This window comes from Elgaria multicarinata, chromosome 3, assembly GCF_023053635.1.
Source record: "Elgaria multicarinata webbii isolate HBS135686 ecotype San Diego chromosome 3, rElgMul1.1.pri, whole genome shotgun sequence".
NCBI lineage: Eukaryota > Metazoa > Chordata > Lepidosauria > Squamata > Anguidae > Elgaria > Elgaria multicarinata.
Window position 1 is genome coordinate 17,425,634 of NC_086173.1, and position 18,891 is coordinate 17,444,524.

Here is an 18,891-nt window from a genome sequence, read left to right on the forward strand (position 1 = left end):
CTTTCTCTCTTTCTCTCTTTCCTTCCAGGTGACTCTGCTCCCCAGTCATCCCCTGTTGGCCGCTGGAGATTTTGCATCAATCAGACAATAAGGAACAGAGAATCCCAGGCACCTTACACTCTTCTACAGTCAACTACAGCTGCCCCAGTCTGTCAGATAACAGGTGAATTTAAGATGGGTTAAAAAGCACGGCTCATTTGTGACTTGACCCTGCAGCAGTGTATTAGCAGTTTTGGAGCTGTAGTCAGCTCAGGTTCTTTGTCTTGAGCAAGAGTGGCTCAAGCTTTTGGATTGGAAGGTTGCAGGTTTAATTCTGTAATGCCATGAAAGCAAGAGTCCATTCTCTATCCTTTGGGATAGCCACTGCCAGTTGATGATTGACTCTTACTTGATATTCCAGTAGTTGTTGCTCAAGTTTTGCTGGATTGGTTTCTATTCTTTAGTGTATATTGATAGTGATTTTACCTCTTTACCACCCTCATAAATAATTATTTTAAGAATGTTGCATGGGAATGTGAAAAACACAATTCTGCAATATCATCAAGAGCCCAAATGCGCAAATTTTCATTACAGATTTGCACTATTGTGCGAAGAGCTACCAAAAATACCTGCACCAAAATATTTTATTTATTTATTTATTTATTTATTGAATTTTAATACCGCCCAATAGCTGAAGCTCTCTGGGTGGTTCACAAAAATTAAAAACCATGAGGAGCATAAAAACAACCAACAAATTTAAAAAGTAGACTTTCCTGTTGTGCCAGATAGACTGAACCCATGCAACAGGGGAAAGGCAGTGAATGGCATAAGGCAGCCTTCCCCAACCTGGCACAGTCCTGATGTGTGTTGGACTACAACTCCCAGCATCCCCAACCAGCATGGCTGCTTGGGGGATGCTGGGCATGGTAGTCCACACATCTGGACAGTGCCAGGTTGGGGAAGGCTGGCATAACGGCCAACCAGCCTGATTCATTTACAATAACTGTGCTGACAGAATTAGCTTGGCGTTTCTGTTCACATGTGTTTTTCCTTGGTTTAAATTTTAGCATCAATATTGGGTTTTCTTCAACTCAGTACAGCATGAACCATGCAAACACAACTTTGGTAGCTACCTGCAAGTCCAGTCATTCTAAATATAGCAGTGCAAGTCAGCCTCACACTCCGTCCAATTCAACTCCACACTAACCAGGGTAAAAATTAGCCCATCCCTTCAAGCACAGCAGAGCCTTTATAATGACTGAGAAGGTTTTGGTCTGTCCTTCTGCCAGCCATGTGCCATTTCTAAACAGGAGTTGGATCAGTTTCATTCAGAGATCAGAATCAATGTGTGGAATGAAGTAGTGGTTAGATAAGGATGCAGTGGTCTTTTAAAAAATATTATTAGTGAAAAATCACCACCTCCTTTGGTACCAGCTGAAGACCTTTTTATTTCCCTAGGGTTTTAAATGTGTGATTGATTGATAATTTTTGTTTTTGTCCTTTCCCCCTCACTCCCTTGCCACCATTTATGTTTTCCATGGTGTTATTATATTTTATTGATCGTTGTTACTTTAAATGTTTTTTTAAAAAAATGAAAACAACTTTGTGAGGTTCACTTAAAGATCATTGTAGAAGTATTTTAAATTAATCAAAATATTCCACCATCACAATACTAGCTGTCCCTATCTCATAGGACCCATACATCTCTCTTGGTTCTTCTTTCTATATCACAGGGCTGGCATCAAGAGTAGGGCATGGTTGGGCACGTGCCAAGGTCCCACACCCCAGGAGGGTCCCACTGACAAGAGCTCCCTGGGCTTGCTCTTATTCTTCACCATTGTTCACCAGTCTTATACTCTGGGTCAGACAACAGTGGTGGTAAGAAGGCGGAGCAGTATATGCCACTGGCTGTTTGCCTGTCAAGCAGGCAGGTGGCCACAGTGATGAGAAAGAGGAGGAGCAATAGCAGCTGGGGAGAAGGTAGACTCACTGAGAGAGGAGGAGGCACATTGAGGGATTCTTGCCCCAAAGCTTGGAGCCTGCACTCCTATGGTATCTTCTAATCTATTCTGCTTCACATACGTTGGCGTTGGTTCTGCGCAGCTCTTAAATCCAATGACCCTAGATAGAGTCAGGGATTTTAAAGTAAACTTCTCCCCTGTTATAGGCTCATTTTGAGAACTGCCCTATCTCTGGAATTACAAGTTTTAGAAGAGATGATGACAGCAATTAGCATGGGTCCTAGCCTTTAAAAGGCCGTGCTGCAATATCACTTTTTCTGGAATCTTCTTTGTGAGCCTCACTAGTTCGTTTCTTGTGTTTGCAGACCAACTAAAGGAAAGTGCCAAAGAAGATAGCCCCCAAGATTGTCCCCTGAGTGTGGAAAATCTTAGCAACCAGCAGAGGCATACCCCATCTTCCAGCTCAAATGAGCTGTTAAGTGACAGTACGATGTCTGAACCCCAAATGTCAGAAACAGAGCAGTCAGCTCTTCCTTACCAAGTGGAAGACAGCATGGACAAGTGGCTGTCTGCCACTGCTGGTGACAACAATGATACCAGTGCTTGTGATCCTGCTTCTTGGCTGGAGTCTTTGGGGGAAGAGACTCAGGCTGATGGAACTCTCCATTCTTCATCTACACCTCCTCTAACATCTGGCATTGCTGAGCTGAATTTGTCCACTGAGGCCTTCATATCCAGACCAACCACATGTCACATCTTGGCCACTGACGAAGCAGATAACTCGATGAATGCTGAACAGGCCAGTGCTTCGGTTCAGGGCCTGGCCCCAGAAGGCACTTCCTTTACTTCTGCTCTGGAGTCGGACAGCGAGGGTCCCCCTAAGATGGATTTTGTCGACAACAACATCAAAACTCTGGATGAGAAGCTGCGGACGCTTCTGTACCAGGAACACAGCTTGTCGGGAACTTCCCCTGAGAGCCAGAAAGACACACAAAGTGCAGTGGAGTCTCCGTTCTCATCTTCTGCTGAAGATACTCTCCCTTGCCCAGTAACTGAAGCACTGGACATTAATTCCCCTGAAGAAACCCAGCAAAGCCCCACCAAGCTTTCTGATCCCCAGGCTATGCTCATCCCATCTGCGAGTCATCCTGACAGTTTGCCAGTGCTGAGGAGGGAACCCAGTGCTATCACCTCTGCTCCCAGTGATCTCTGTATGCATGTGAGTAGTGACAGGGAGGTTAGGTGGGGTTGAAAACGGTCTCTCCTGCAATTGGAGAAATCCAGGATTATGCTGGATAACTGTACAAACCCAACCACCAGACTAATGGATGCTGGCAAGAGGTAAGCATCTTCACCAGACGCGTCATTGCCACGTTTTGTCCTTTCCTATTCAGTGTTTTTATTCAAGTAGAGTTCTTGACCAAGAGCTGGTATCTGACCATGATGGGAGTGGCATTGAGTGGAAGGCGGATCACCTTTCTAGATCTGAATTGAGATAGGCCTGAATTTTACTAGGGCCTAACTGTGTTAGGAACTGGAAATGTCTTTCCCAGGGAAAAGTATTCCATAATTACAAAACAATTAGAGATCATTTCTCTACATGTTCTTGATTATATTAACTTGCCAAATGGATATTTTCAGGAATAGGCACTTAGTCGAGTTTGAAGATTTGTATGTGTAACATTAAATAAGGGGGAATATCAATGGTCCAAGTATATATGTCACAAAACAGAAGAGAAGTTTTCAGGTGCCTGAACGAATGGAGCATTTCAAGATAGGAAGGTTTTTCCTCCCGATACGTCTAAAGAAAACCCCTGAGGAAGGAAATTTCTTCTGAAATGCATTGGGCAGAATAACATATTTTATTCAAGTACCTGAGACCCTCTTTTCTCTTCTGTTTTGTGATATATTAGTGCCTTACCCTGTTGCTGTTTTCCAAGTGCATATGGAAGTATCACCACCTCCCTTCTTATTCAAATATCCCCTCTTTTCTGCCCACTTCCCCACCCCCTTGTTTTGTGCAGGAGACGTCCCCTGAGGCTTCATTTCCTGAGAACCCTGTGGCCTGTCCTGCTTCAGCATCAAGTGGTGGAGCTGTGCACCTGCATGCAGGAGGTGGATATTTTGGCCTAAGCTTTACTTGCCCTAGTCTCAAAAACCCTATTAGCAAGAAATCCTGGACTCGCAAATTAAAAAGCTGGGCATACAGGCTACGGCAGACCAGCTTTTTCAAGAAATCAAAAGTCCGGCAAGGTAGTGTGCTTACAGTCAGGGATCTAGACTAGGTAACATCTGTTTTGATTTCTTTATGTATGTTTCTTTTCTTTCTCCCCTCCCCTCCTTTTTTGGGGGGCATTTCCAACACTACTTCATATATACCCTTTCCCTACCTTACTCACCTGTGTAACATTCCATCCATCATCATTTTGTTTTCCAGTTTGATTAACCAGTTTTTTCATTCCACATAGAAGTGTAGGTCTTGGGATACAATATATAAAGCCTACATGTATACTAGAATCATGTTTTATACTGCTATGTTGCTTGTCCGTATTCTCATGGTACCAGATTTACCTGACAGTATTCTATTTCTTTGTGTCCCTTTCCTTTAAAAAAAAACTCGCAACAGAAGAGATGACTGGTGATGTTACTCCTGACTGGATTTCTCTCTCTGAGCAAGCAACAGTGGAGAATAAAGCAACTAGTCATTCTAAATCTGTGGCTGGATCATTCCAACGAGGCCGCTTTCAGGTGGGTATAATTTAATCAGTTAATTCAGTTAAATCCAAATATGTCATTTATCTATTTGTTTTCCCCCCTTTGTTCAAAAGGCATGTACGTCTCTCATTGTACTTTTATATCATTGTTTTAAGCTTTTGTATTTTCTGTTATATTTCATGCTGTATTTTGTATTTTTTAATTTTTGTGAACTGCCCAGAGAGCTTTGGCTATTGGGAGGTATAGAAATGTAATACATACATACATACAATTTCCAACAGGGGAGGGTTACATAGTCATGAGGCAGCCACAGAGATCTGGCTACTACTAGAGGCCTGCAGCCATGTTTGATTATTTCAAATCACAGTGACCCTGTTCAGATGACATGCTAAGCAGGGCCAACCCTACCATGAAGTGGTAGGAAGCAGGCACAGCAGGCGGTGGAGGATGGGAAATGTGGCGCTCTCCCCCTCCAAAGGGTCTGCCGTTGCTTGATCCTGCTGGCCGCCTGCGTGGCAGGTCATGCAGGCAGATGGCAGGACCAAGGAACAGCAGCTGCCCACTCAGTTGCCCCCCCCTCACTGCACCATCTTGCTGCGCCACTCTGAACCATGACTTAGTGTGTCATGTGAACCATTCCTAACCATGGTGGCTACATAACCACGGTTTAAATACTCTCACTAAACTTTTGCTGCAAAAGGGTTAGTGGCCTAACCATGCTTAGCGTGTTCTCTTGGCCTTTGCCAACTCTTCAGTTTCTGCCCATTTTGAATATTTCTTTTCCGCCCAGCTCTCTGTGTTCTCCATGAACGCTCCTCCAGCTGACCTTCTTTCCTTCCCCTTATTTTTCTGAAGATGGATATGTCTTCTTTAACTCCCCCTGCCATTTATGACTAACTCAGGTTTCCCGGTCGCTCGTGGCAAGCACACGTTCTGGGAAACTGACATGGGCACCCAAATCAGTGAGACTTCTTTATTACAGGAAATTCCATGGTAAAAGCTTAATAGTTACACACTCAGAAATCATATAGCCGATAGTCAATAACTATAGGCGCCAAGAAAGTCCAGAACAATCAAAAGTTAATCCCTACTACCGTGACGAACGAGATCCCCATCAACGTGATTTCCTCATTGCCCTCTCCACGATTCCAAACACAAGGGAAGGTCAAGCCATACATGGGTTCCAAACCCAGACAAGGGAGGGGAATGATTCCTGACATGATGCTTCAGGCAATCAAAGGAGCAAATTTTTGAAAGGCCTAACATAGTCCCCAAAGAGAACTAGTCCAACCTCAAATCATACATTGGTAACTGAAAGGCAACATGGTTAAGACTTAAACAAGATCATGGAGAAAGGTGAACCCTCAGACACAAGGAGTTCCTTGCCATTGTTTTCGAATGGCCAACATCTCTCCGCATGAGTCAAGGCAGAGGAAGGAAGGTCCAGTCAGTGATCAAACCCAGTCTTCTGGTGCAGTGAACTCATGGCAAACAAAGACACACAATCCACAGCAAACAAGAGTTCAAGTCTATGAAAAGTCTCACAGTACTTTTCATGGCAAGTTCTTAGTAATCCAAAGTTCCACTAAGGAACACTCTGGTTCAGCGCCCCAGAGCCTCAGACAATGATAGATCCAAGCAGGGAGGTTTTCCAGGAAAGCAGAGCAGATGTTCCTAGCAAAGACTCCTCGCCTTTGCATCAGCTTAAAAAGGGAGGCATACATGTTGGAAGGATAAATGCTCACCTCCCATAATGCAATGGAGAGAGGACTTAACAATGCTATCAACATTTGAATGGGTGTTATATCGAGGTTGCGAGTGGATAAGTACATGGATATTTGGTCTGCTTTTCTTCAAACCTATACATAACTTTCTCCCTTCTTTTTTGAATGGTATATCTGATGGGGAGAAATGATGATATTCCTATGTATGTATCTTTTATTTTTCACAATTTATTTTTTGTTCTGTTTTGTTAAATTCACAATTTTTAAAAATGGGGGGAATTAAAAAAGGGGAGGCATAGGTCTCTTCCAGTCCACTAGACAGACAGGGGCTTTTGGCCTTTCAGCAATGACTCTGTCTAAACAGGGCGGCCTTGCTCAGCCCACCAAGATGATGCTTCAGTTTGGGTGACCCTTCTGCAAGTCCCCTCCCTTTCTCTATCAACTTCTCACAGACAGCTTTTCTGCTGAGACTGAGGCAAGCAGGTGGCTTGTGGGGAGTAGAACCACTCCCCCGTCCTTGTTCTGAGAACGCTGACAGAGATCAATTCTCACAGATTCTAATATTTGAGAGGCCAAACAGGCCCAAAGCCTTCCAGACTATTTCTAATTAAATCTTAGCTAAAAAAAACAACAAGACCTCACGACCAGTGCCTTAACTATCCCTGACACTAACAAAGTTTATTTGAGGCTCAATCAGAACCAACAACTCTTTTTATATGTTGAATTATAGACATACATCTTGGATCAGTTTTTTGCTGGCATTCCTATGTATTTGGAGAAATTATTTGCAAATGTGCAGCTGTAGATATTGTTCTGGGGTTGAACCCTAGGAGTAGAGTTTGAGGCATCACCTTTCACCCAGATGAAAGGTAGAACTTAATCTAAAATTTTAAGCTACAGTGTTATACAGTGCTAAGCTAGTGTTATATTGTATTCTTTCAGTGGCTTGATGCTTTAAAACTTTCTCCAGTATGACTTTGATAATTGGTCAGAAGTTCTCTGAGGCACAGGTGAAATTCATATAACATATGTTCAGTAGCTATTTCTTTGTAGCTTTGTTCATGGTTTTGAAAATCATTATTTCAGTTTTCCCAGGTTCCCCCCACCCCCCAGTAGTGCTCGTGTATGAAACATATCTCTGTCACAGTTTCACACTGCCCAACAATCTCAAGCTGATGGCGGTGGCCTCAGAACTGGTGTTGGGGACCCTAAGGCAGGCAGTTTTGGGGGGACTTCAACACTCACGCTGAGCCTGCCTTGTCTGGAGCAGCTCAGGATTTCATGGCCACAATGAAAACCATGAGCTTGACTGAAATTATGTCAGCCCCAATATATGTGACAGGGCACACTTTGCGTCTGGTATCCTGGAATGGAATAAGAAATTATTTGTGGGTGCAGGAGCCACTGATGACTCTCTTGTCATGGACAGACCATTACCTGACCAAGTTGGACCTTAAGGCTGCCTGCAACCCCTGTAATGTTTAGGGAGTGGTTTGTATGGTTTCATACTGTGTTATTTTGATATTTTTGTTGTTTTTTGGTTTTATGATTGTAAACCGCTCCAAGGGCCCTGGCCAGTTGGGCAGTATACAAATCTAAGAAAGAAAGAAAGAAAGAAAGAAAGAAAGAAAGAAAGAAAGAAAGAAAGAAAGAAAGAAAGCTCACAGCAAATTTTACTTGCTCGCATCCATGATGACTTGGATGTCACATTCTTAATAAAGTCGGAGATGGATGCAGCTAGGGCACTGTGTGGTCCTTTTGTTATGGTACTTTTTAGCTTGTGCAATTGATGGTCTACTTATGACATTCATGCAGATTTCTACATGAAATTGACTTCCATGTAGAATTTGATCATGGTGGAAGCAGCTCTAGGTTGGTGATGCTAGTATGACCAGATCACTTGCATATAACGAAGTGGTTAATCTCTGAGAACAGTTTCGTATCCTAAATGCAGAAACAAATGCAGAAACAATTCTTCCTCCCTGCAGAATTGAAGTTAGGAAGAAAGTCTATGTACTACTGCATCCAAAAGAGAGAGAGGGGTCCTTCCAAGGATCAGCTTGGCAGTACTTGCACCTTTCTCAGAAACATAGACTTGTGTTATTTGTAAACACTAGAGTTACAATCACAAACTCATTTCCATATTGTGTAAATATAATGTGGAAACTAACCCCAGATTAACTATTCTGTGCTTGCTGATTCCAAGAGCTTGGAAAGACTAGATAGATAATAAGTCAGTTGAGCCTAATCTGTATATCAGGAGTGCAGAACCTCAAGCCCAAGGGCCAAATCTGGCCCTCCTAGAGTCCCAGTCCAGCCCTCTGGGGATCCCCAGCAGGACATATCACCTTCCCCTAGCCCCACCCTTTCCCCCTGACCACCAGTAGTTTTGTGGTATCCCAGCTTTTGTGCAGTTTTTCCTTCATTCTAAAAGGTTGAAATGCTTCTTCGAAGGCTTTGTTAATGCTGGCATTTCTAGCCCCACCCCTTTTGCCCCACCCACCACGGGAATGTGGCCGCCAAGAGTTTCTTGAAATGGAATTCATCCCTCAAGCTGAAGGAGGTTCTTCACCCCTGCTGTATATAGTTGTTTAATCTTTTTGTTTTGCTTCCAGTTCATATCATTTGGTGGATTAGTACACAGATCTGACAACAAGAGTGCAGAATGCTGCTTGATCTCTTAACCGTACTTATGCCATCAGGAGTTGCCCTTGTGCTCCCTTCATCCACTTGCTTTCATTTTTGGAACTAACTGTATTGCAGAGTCACATCTGCGCCAGCGTATTCTCTAATCATGGCTAAGTTCATGGCATAAACCCATTTGCAAATCCATTCTAACCATGATTGTAAACTCTCCTTTGGAGTTAACCATGGTTAGAGAAAATGCTGCTATAACCCTGTTCAGACAACAAGCTAAGCCATGGTGGTTAAGCATTTTGAGCGAAACATTATGGCTTTGTGTGTTGCGTGAACCATGGCCTCGCGTGTCATGTGAACCATTCCTAACCATGCTGGCTACGTTACCACAGCTTAAACACGCTCACTAACCATTTGCTGCAGTAGGGTTAGCGACCTCACCATGACTTTGCATGTCATCTGAACAGGCCCATTATGATTAGCTCCAAAAATGCAAGAGTGAAGGAAGGGGAAAGGACGCCATAGTTGTTAGGAGATAAGAGCAGGGTTATGTCTGCATGAGGTCTGTACATTCCTCCCCTCCCCTTGCTCAGCTTTGCTTTATAGGAGCTGGAGGTTCAACACTATGTTCAAATCACTTACTGTAGGTGGGCAAATGTTCTTTCTTGCATTCTATATGTTTGTCAATTGAGACACTTAGCATACAGTTAGCTATTAAAAAGACAAGTAATCATAATCTATTGACTGCAATAAGTTGTTGTTGTCGTCAGTTGAGTAGCTGTACCAGAAAAATGTGGTCACAGGTTTCCCTTCCAGAGAGTAAACCAGTGGACTGATTGGTTGTTTGTGAGGAGTGAGACTTTGGGTCAATTGTTCAAACCATTGTGAACAATAGGCTGTTTTTTGTTCTGGCAACTCTGAGTAATTAGTCTACCTGGAAAATTACTGGAAAATTACTGTCTTGGGGAATTAAACTAATATTTCCCTAAATAGCTCTAGAATAATCTCAGTTCCAATATTTGATATGCAGCCTCTTTGCTTGTGAGGGCCTCATGCAATGGTGGACAGAGGATCAGGGGCCGCACGCCGGCAGGCAATAGGGGCAGGACCTGGGCTCCCTCGCCCCACTTGATTTCTCTCTCTCACTCACACCCAGATGCAAAAAAACTCACAAACAGACCCACACGCAACTTCTGAGGCACAAACGCTAACACACACTCTCCTCCCCCCATTCTCTCTCTCTCTCTCACACACACACACACACACTGGGGTTGCACGGAGGTGTACCATGATACTGCAGTGATTCTATTTTGCACCTCCCTCATGGCACTGCCACATTGATTAGCACTGAGAACAGCTGTTCCCAACAGTAATCAGCTGGGCAGTGGGGGAGGGGATCAGTGGGGGAGTAGATGGGGGTCCCTTGGGCTGCTCATATGCGTACTAAAATATCTTTATTTCTCAGGTTTGCAATTTTGTACACTCTTTCCCCCCCCCCAGATTGATTGCTAAAGGGATTCCCTTAATAATAATTTCTTAATTTTTGGATTAGAATTTTAGACTGGATCTTTTTTTATATAGGAATTCTTGAAAGGATTTGTCCAAACCTGAGTTTGCCTGTTTTTCAGAATGTTGATTGTGATCATGGTGGCTTGACTTATGTTTATTCCAGGTTGCCCTGAAAGAGGGTGTGTGGGGGGTAAGACCTGGTACTCCTTCTTTGTGCAGTAATTGTCCATGCAGTCTCCATTCTGTTTGGTGCAGTAGCATTTTACATTCATACAGTGTATCTTTCGTGGTGAGCAGTATGCAGATCTGTATCATGACGCTCTGTGTGCTTTAAAATGCTGTACTTTCTCTCCCCCCCCCCCCCCCCGGTGTTTTTTTCCTCTCCCTCATTCTGTCGCAGTCTTTAAGAAACCACTTTGTTTGTTCTGTCTGTTCATTGCACGGCTGTGGATAGTTTTGCTGCAGTTGAGAGGGTTTCCTGGCAGGCCTCTACGAGGCATATATTCACTCAAAGGAGTTTTCAAAGGAACCTATAGACCCGGCTATTGACTGATGATTTTTTTTCTTACTCTTTTCCATATTTTCTCTTTGGAGTCCATAAATATTTCTTAGGATCCTTTTAATAGATTTTTGAGGAGGTTCCCCCCCCCTTTGTTTTGTGCAGCATTTTTTATCTATAGGGTCAGCTGGAATTTATGTCACTGCAGTCCAAGTCTGTGCTGGCATGGCCTGTTACATTGTTTTCCCATTTTTTGAATGGAAGGTAAGTATTTGCTCTCCTGTTTGGGCCGTAGAAGCCTTGCGTGCATTTAGTAGCTTCTTAGGTTGACATACATAAAGCCTTTTTATTTGTGAAAGCCTTGGTTGAACAGTATGTTTTATTATAGAGCATGTTTTAATCTTGAATATTTTACCTCGTTTAAATTTTATTGTTCTAAATTTATGGTTATCCATCTTAAGCCTTTTGGAGATAAAAGGGGTTAAAAATCAAATTAAATGGAACTCCAAGAATCCTGGTTCTTGACTGCCCCTGCTCAGTCCTAGTCCCCTCTCAAGTTGCAGCCTGATGGGCAGTTGTGCAAGTTTAAGGGTGCTTCCAGACAGACAGCTCCTAGCACTACTGATTAAAAGACGTTGGGCATCTATTTTTTCTGTGGTAAGAAGAAGTGGTGGGAAGACCTGGGAGGATTACAAGTGGAAGATGAGGCTGTGTGGAACACCCACCCACCCCCGGCATAAATTTCCATGTATGAGGCACAATAAAAGCCTTGTCTGGAAGTACCATAAGTGCATGTGATGGAATTCAGGGCTGCAGCCTGGTTTTGCAGGACTATTTATATCCTTGGGGATCAAATCCTGCCCTCTTGTCTACCCCATTCTCAATCTGTTTTTCTGGAAAAGTGAAGGTACTGCGCTAATGTCCCCCCCTCTTGTCTGTCTCTCTGTGCATGTCTCAGGTCATCACGGTGCCACAGCAGTTGGCCTCAGGTGGTTCAGAAAATGAACCCTGTGAGATGCTTCCTTCCTCGGAGCTTGGGGCAGAAGCAGGGGCTTCCAGACAAGGAGAAATTGCTCCGTTGACCAGTGCTGTGGGTGAAATGGATGTGGCCTCTACTACCCCTGAGCAGCGGGAACTGGAGGAGACCTCTGCCACCACTAGCAGCATGCAGTCTTGCTCAGAGCCATGGTCCAAAGGTGGTTTTGTGCGGAAGCAGCCTAGCTCTGACAGCGAACTTTCTGCCCCCATGGGCGGTAGCCTGGAGGGCTGGGAGCGTAGCCAGCCGTCGCAGGAGGAGAGGGCTGGAACCCACTCAAAGAGACGCAGTTCCCACTTTTACTCTCCATCTTCCCCTATGAGCAGCGATGACGAATCTGAGATTGAAGATGAGGACTTGAAGGTGGAGCTGCAGCGTTTGCGGGAGAAGTAAGGGCACTAATGTTGGACCTTATAACACATTTGCATTGCTTCTAATTCCAGTGAGTGACCAAAATAAGAAAAAAGTGGAGCACGATATGATTCCCCCCACCCCCTGTGTTTCATTGCCCTACTACTTCCAAATGATTCCTGTTTTTTTCTCATATTATTATTATTATTATTATTTACATATAGGAAGTTATATATGGGACTGATTACTGCTTGTTTAAAGAATTCTTAATTGATCAGCCATATAACTTTTAATCAATTAATTGCTCTTTTTAATTTCCATAGGCTTGCACATGAGAAAAACAATAATTCTGAAGGGGGAAGAAAGCACTATTCCTTCTTTTTTAGATGATGCGTGCTTGCATCCTAGCAATGCCTCTTCTAAGAGGATCCCGCCAGTGAGGCCACTTACCTTGGAAATAATTAACTTTGAAAATTTTGTGCCCAGTTAACCGGAGCCAACTTTTTAATCAATCAAAAGATCTTTAATCAATCTAATGTTAACCAACCTAAACTTGTCAGTCCTAGTTATATGGCACTTGGGCAGAGCAATCTGATCTTCCAGGGGTGCAGAACTTCTCCTAGCCCAAGGGCCAAATTCCATTTCAGAGAAGGTTTTTTGGGGGTGGGGGAGAGGCATTCCAGTGGTGGCTGGGCCCAAGGCAAACCCATATTTTAGCTTAAAGCTCTTGTTGCCAGTATTTAAGCCCTAGGAGAGGCATTTAAACTTTTTAGAAGGTGGGGGGAACCTTCTAAATCCTCAGATAACCCACAATTGGCAAGTTTGTGCAAAGCAACAGGCCCCATATGCAGTGTGGCGCCCGCATATGCCACAGATTGTCATGGATTAAATAACCTGTGGTGAGCTCCAATGCGTTACCCAAACCTGGTCACTGTGGGCATCTGTCTCTTTCCCCCTCCCACCCGTGGCCTCAAGACCCAGTCATATATGCCAGGATCACATTGGCTGCAGGAGAAGCCCTAGCCTGGCAGAACAGTTCAAATTTCACTGGCAGGAAGCCCCAAATTTGAATCCAGGATACAACCCCATGGTAGCATGTAGGGAGGAGCTGCCATGCACAGGCATTGCACACCATGGACTAACGTTTCGCCTTTCCTTCCCCTGAAAGTGCCTCTGCTCTCCCCTCCCCATCCCACCCTTCCATTGACTGCCTCATGTACCCTGGCAGCAGCACCACGTCACACTTTTGCACCCCGAGGGGCCTGTTCCTTCACAGAACAGGGAAACTGAGTGAGCCAAGAGTGGAGGGCCCGCTGGCCCTGAGCATGGGTAGCATCGAGCTCACTGCCCACCGCCTGAGCTGTGCCTCTTGGAGAAGTTCCACCATCTCTTTGTGCATGTAGAGTGGCTGCTGGTGTGATAAGTCTAAGTCAGGACTTGTTCTCTTCTGCATAGGCACATTCAGGAGGTCGTGAACCTTCAGGCTCAACAGAACAGGGAGTTGCAGGAGATATACGAACGGCTCCGCTCCATCAAAGACTGCCGATCAGAATCCTCCGACGTCTCCCTGCAACTGTCGTCTCCGCGCCGGCCAAAGTCTTTCAAAAGCAAGCTGCGTAGCAGGCCCCAGTCTCTCTCGCATGTGGACAATGGCATTGTCGCTGCCGGTAAGGGCGTGAGATTGGGAGGCAGTTCACAATATTGAGGCCACCGTGGGAATTTGTCTGAACAAGTTCACCAATGCATGGATGAGTCCATTAAGAGATGTTTACTTTCCCTAGGACAAGCTTCCCTTTCCACTTCACATTGTTTGCCATGGTCATTCTATCAAGAGCAAAAGTATTAATTCTTGTCCGCTCGCCACACTTGACATAGCAAAAATCTGGAGAATGTCCCCACTGCCACTCTGCTTTGTGCAGCCCCCTGTGAGCTGAACTTTTCAAAAATTTCATGAAAATGGATGCCAGTTGTGGGCCCAAATCACTCAGACTGATTTGAAAATACTAATCTTGGATTTAAGCCATTTCTTGGTTATCCTTTCCACCCTCCCACACTATTATTCTGAAGCCTCTAACTGTGTGGCTTTCTTCCACTATTCCTTTGCCCCGCAGAATGCTGTTGCGCTACCACTGCTGCCTCGGTGATAGACTATCAGTTGAGCATTCAGGCCCATTTGCTACACCAGAGCTGTTCCCAAGCAGAGACAAGCCAAGGTATTTGCAAATTTCATTCTGTATTGAACTAACTATTCAGAGGGCTCAGTTTGCAACACATAGGGCTGATTCAAATGTAATGCTCAACTTGCCTTCCACAGTGCACTACCTGTGGACACTTCCCTCTGCACCTTATAATTAAAAAAAATAAATTTAAAAACACCTGCCTTGTATTCAGTTTCTTGGTTACTTGTACTTTTTGTCTAGGCAGGCCCCGTGACAATCAGTGACCCTGTTCAGACGACATGCTAAGCCATAGTGGTTAAGCATTTTGAGCCAAACATTATGGCTTAGTGTGTCATGTAAACCATGACTTAGCGCATCATGTGAACCACCCATGGTGGCTACATAACCATGGTTTAAACATGTTCACTAATCATTTGCTGCAAAAGGGTTAGTGGTTTAACTGTGGCTTAGTGTGTCGTCTGAACAGGCCCATTTTGTGTTGGTTCCTTATGACTGTCACAATGGGCAAGTAGCTTCCCCAAGAAACTGAGTTCCAAATGTATCCATGGGCCCCCAAATCTACTGTTGTGTCTGAACACAGTGTGGTTCTACACTTAACCTCTTCCTTGTCATGGAAATTCACCACTTCATGGATTTACATCCCACTAAACTGGCATTTCTTGAGACCCAGGTCCTGTGACTAAACCCTTGAGCACCTTCTTTGTTGGAAATCCTTATTTCATTGGTCTTCTGCAAGACCGATGCAGAATGCCCTCAAGCATTTGGGATGTATTTCTTTTTCCTTTGCATTATCTGTTTATCCTGTACTGTTGATGCTGCCTGTGAAACAGCCTTGACACTTGGGAGAAAACGAGAGCCATGACTTATAAAGGTTCTGAAACTGTTGACTATGGACAAGCCTTCCTGAGTAGTGGTGGGGCTAGCTTGCCTAGCTTCCTCTTCCTCATAGAGCTACCATTCCCTGCTCTCCTGCATAAGCCTTTTGGCCAGGCCATCTAATCTGGCCTGGCCAAAACACCGCCTTGATAGCATTTTAGCAGATAAGGGAGTATATAAATGTCAGGAATAAATGAATAAATAAAATGAATAATCCAAATCCCCTTCTCGCTTTCTGGTTCCCTCTGCTACTCCAATCATTGATTTAAAAAGCAAATTTATTTATTTATTTATTTATTTATTTATTTATTTATTACATTTCTATACCACCCAATAGCCGGAGTTCTCTGGGTGGTTCACAAAAATTAAAACCATTCAAAGTGCAAAACAACAGTATAAAGCCATAATATAAAATACAATATAAAAGCTCAACCAGATAAAAATTAAAATTTATTTATAGACTGTTAAAATGCTGGGAGAATAAAAAGGTCTTCACCTGGCGTCTAAAAGCATATAATGTAGGTGCCAAGTGAACCTCCTTAGGGAGCTCATTCCACAGCCGGGGTGCCACAGCAGAGAAGGCCCATCCATGGTAGCCTCCTGGTAGCCTCCTGGTAGCCACCTGCCTCACTTCCTTTGGCAGGGGCTCACGGAGAAGGACTCCTGAGGATAACCTTAGGGTCCAGGCAGTTACATATGGGTACATATAAATCTGCTTTCAATGACAACTTACATTTCGAGACAACAAAAATTAAGGTATACATATATGCAAATCTGCTGAACTTGCAATGCTTATTCAGAGTACAAATGTGACTTTCCTTGCCACACAATTTTGGACTTTTTGACACACACAATACCACAGCCCTGCCTTTTCTTACTGTCCTTATCTTCCCCAAGTGGGAAGAGACCCAAACAACATGTGCAATTTCAGTGTTTGGGGGCATCTTTCTGTATTGTGCTTTTTAATACATCCCTCCTTCTTAGACCAGCTCTGCATTGTCAGCAGCACCGCCTCTTGTCAGCAGACTACAGCCAGTAAGAAAGGGATGTTCACGGACGACTTGCATAAACTGGTGGATGACTGGACAAAAGAAAAGGTGGGGAACTCCCTTATCAAGCCAAGCCTCAACCAGATCAAACAGAACAAGCACCGGCTGGACACCGACAGCTGGAGCAACGTATATGAGGTGAGGGATGGGGGAAGATTAGGGTATATGAGGTGAGGGATGGGGGAAGATTTGTATAGAAGGTGTGGACTTTGTGAGATAGTAGACAAAGTAGTCAGTAAGCTTGTTGGCCTGCTGAGTGGTTACCTTGGGCCCTTCTCTCCAATCAAGTCTCCTTCTTTCTCTCTCTCTCTCTCTTCTCTCTTCCCTCTTCCCTCTCCAACTTAATCCTTTCCATCTCATTTTTCTTCTGAAGTCTCGTAGAAAGACAACTCACCCCAGGCATTTTGTGATGGTGCCCTTGACTGTCACAAAGAAGAAGTGACGTCCTCAAGAAATCGAGTTCCAAATGTACCCATGGGCCCCAAAACGTTGGGGATCCCTGGACTAGTGTTATGTTTTCACACAGTGTGGTTCTACCCTTAACTTCTTCTTTGCTGTACAGAATCTGCTGACATCTGCTACAAACAAGTGCTAAATGAGGATTTCTCTCGTTTTAAATAGTTTCTGTTTTCTCTTGTTCTTAAAGACAACAACCTCTACAGTGGGCTACACATCCACGTGGATTTCCTCACTTTCCCAGTTCCGGGGGACCGTACCAGCTGCTTTGCCCCAAGGACTTCCCCTGTCACCCTTTTCTGGCACGCTGACGCCATACGGAGTGCCCCACGTATGCCAGTACAACACCATGACGGGGACAGCTTACCCAGTGCAATGGATGGGCATTTCAGGGACAGCCCAGCAGTCCATTGTCGTCCCTGCTCAGCCTGCGGGACCATTTCAGCCAGGGATAAGCATGCCAGCATTTCCAACGTCACCTGTGCAAAACCCAGCTCCCATCCCCCCAGGTCCCAAATGAAGGTGGATGGCCAAAGGATGATAGAGATGAGGACTGTGCCTATAACTCATGATTCCATTCCTCTGCCTTGCATTCTGCGGCCTGGATTTGTAGGGGTGGGGTGGGGGTGAATTCCCCAATGCAACAATCTGGTGGGAGTGATGGGAGACTGCCTTTGCGTTCTCCTCTTTGAGTACTTGATGTAATTTTCTTTGGGGGGGAATGTTGTTGTTGTTTTTTAAAGTACCTGAGAGAGCTTTGGCCTGTGCATCTCATTGTTCCTGAGGTGGACAAGCATGCCCATGTGCTGCTTTTTAATGAGACTTCCTTGTCATCCTTGCCCCTTGTTTGCTTCCGTTGCTACTGTTTTGAGGCTGATAGCAACCCTTCTTAAATTGTTGCACATAGTGGCATTTGAGTTAACTTACTTGAAGAGTGAGGGAGCAGCAGTGAAGAGTAACACCTTGGATTCTCTTTAATTTTCTATCTGCATCTGATTCATTGGCAACTCAAGATTCCCGGCTAGCTGGGGGTAAAATTGACTTTATTTGTAGTATGGCTAGCTTTCACTGAATGCTGTCTTAAACTCTTCCCTCCCCCGCCCCAACTGATAGGCCTTTTTGTAGGGTCGAGGGCTACTGAAGGAGGAGATGTACAAATGCCGCCAATTTGTTCATTTTGCAAGACCTGTAAGTTGTTCCCTGGCAGTTCAGAAGAGCTGTTTATATAATGGCAGCTAGGTCCTTATACGCACACTGCATTCGCAATAGATGCATTTGGGTTGTTGGCCTGATTTTTGTACTTGAGTTGTAATCTTTTTTTAAAGCTCATTTTGCAGCTGACACAAATCTTGTGTCGTGGATGGGGTGGGGGTGGGGGTGGGGCAGCAGTGGAGAGGGTGGGAACAGTTGGGGGACATTGCCTAGGGAGCTTTTTAAAACTTGTCCCATCCTGCCCATTTACACCTCATCTGTGATCCATGCGTAACCCATGTTTTGTGGACTGAAAATTGTGCGTGGAAACAGGGTCATTGCATTTAGTGGATTGCCTTACATTGAATTAGATAGACTGAGGCTCCTAGTTCAGATTATCAGATTCCTCATTTCAGAAACAATATTTCAGTTGCTCATGCAAGATCATTTTGACAGATTAGTTTGATTTGATGGTACCCCATTATCTTTCTTGGACCATCTACTAAGGGGAGGGAGTCTTAATTTCCTGGGGTTAACATTCTTTTGTTCTTTGTTTCATTTACATAGAGCCTTAGCCATTTTTTCCCCAGTTTAAAAGTTTTAATCTTTTGTGTACCAGTGGGTTGCTTCCTTTGGACCCCAGAGTCTTTAAAATATTTGCTGATGCGCACCTGGATTTGCTTCCCCCTTCATATATCTGCATCGAGAATGGCAAAGCTCTGCTTTAT

The 18,891-nt window shown here is 44.3% G+C and overlaps 1 protein-coding gene across 1 annotated transcript in view; it reads left to right on the top strand.

Moving 5' to 3' along the window:
* Positions 1-17,796, top strand: part of WNK3 (WNK lysine deficient protein kinase 3) — a 135,236-nt gene extending 117,440 nt beyond the window's left edge. The window contains exons 21-29 of the mRNA XM_063119456.1: positions 29-163; positions 2,306-3,159; positions 3,965-4,193; positions 4,567-4,688; positions 11,983-12,449; positions 13,867-14,078; positions 14,523-14,624; positions 16,452-16,654; positions 17,163-17,796. Coding sequence (XP_062975526.1) covers positions 29-163; positions 2,306-3,159; positions 3,965-4,193; positions 4,567-4,688; positions 11,983-12,449; positions 13,867-14,078; positions 14,523-14,624; positions 16,452-16,654; positions 17,163-17,492 — 2,654 coding nt within the window. The 3' untranslated portion in view covers positions 17,493-17,796. The remainder of the gene's footprint in view (positions 1-28; positions 164-2,305; positions 3,160-3,964; positions 4,194-4,566; positions 4,689-11,982; positions 12,450-13,866; positions 14,079-14,522; positions 14,625-16,451; positions 16,655-17,162) is intronic.
* Positions 17,797-18,891: the final 1,095 nt, after the last annotated feature.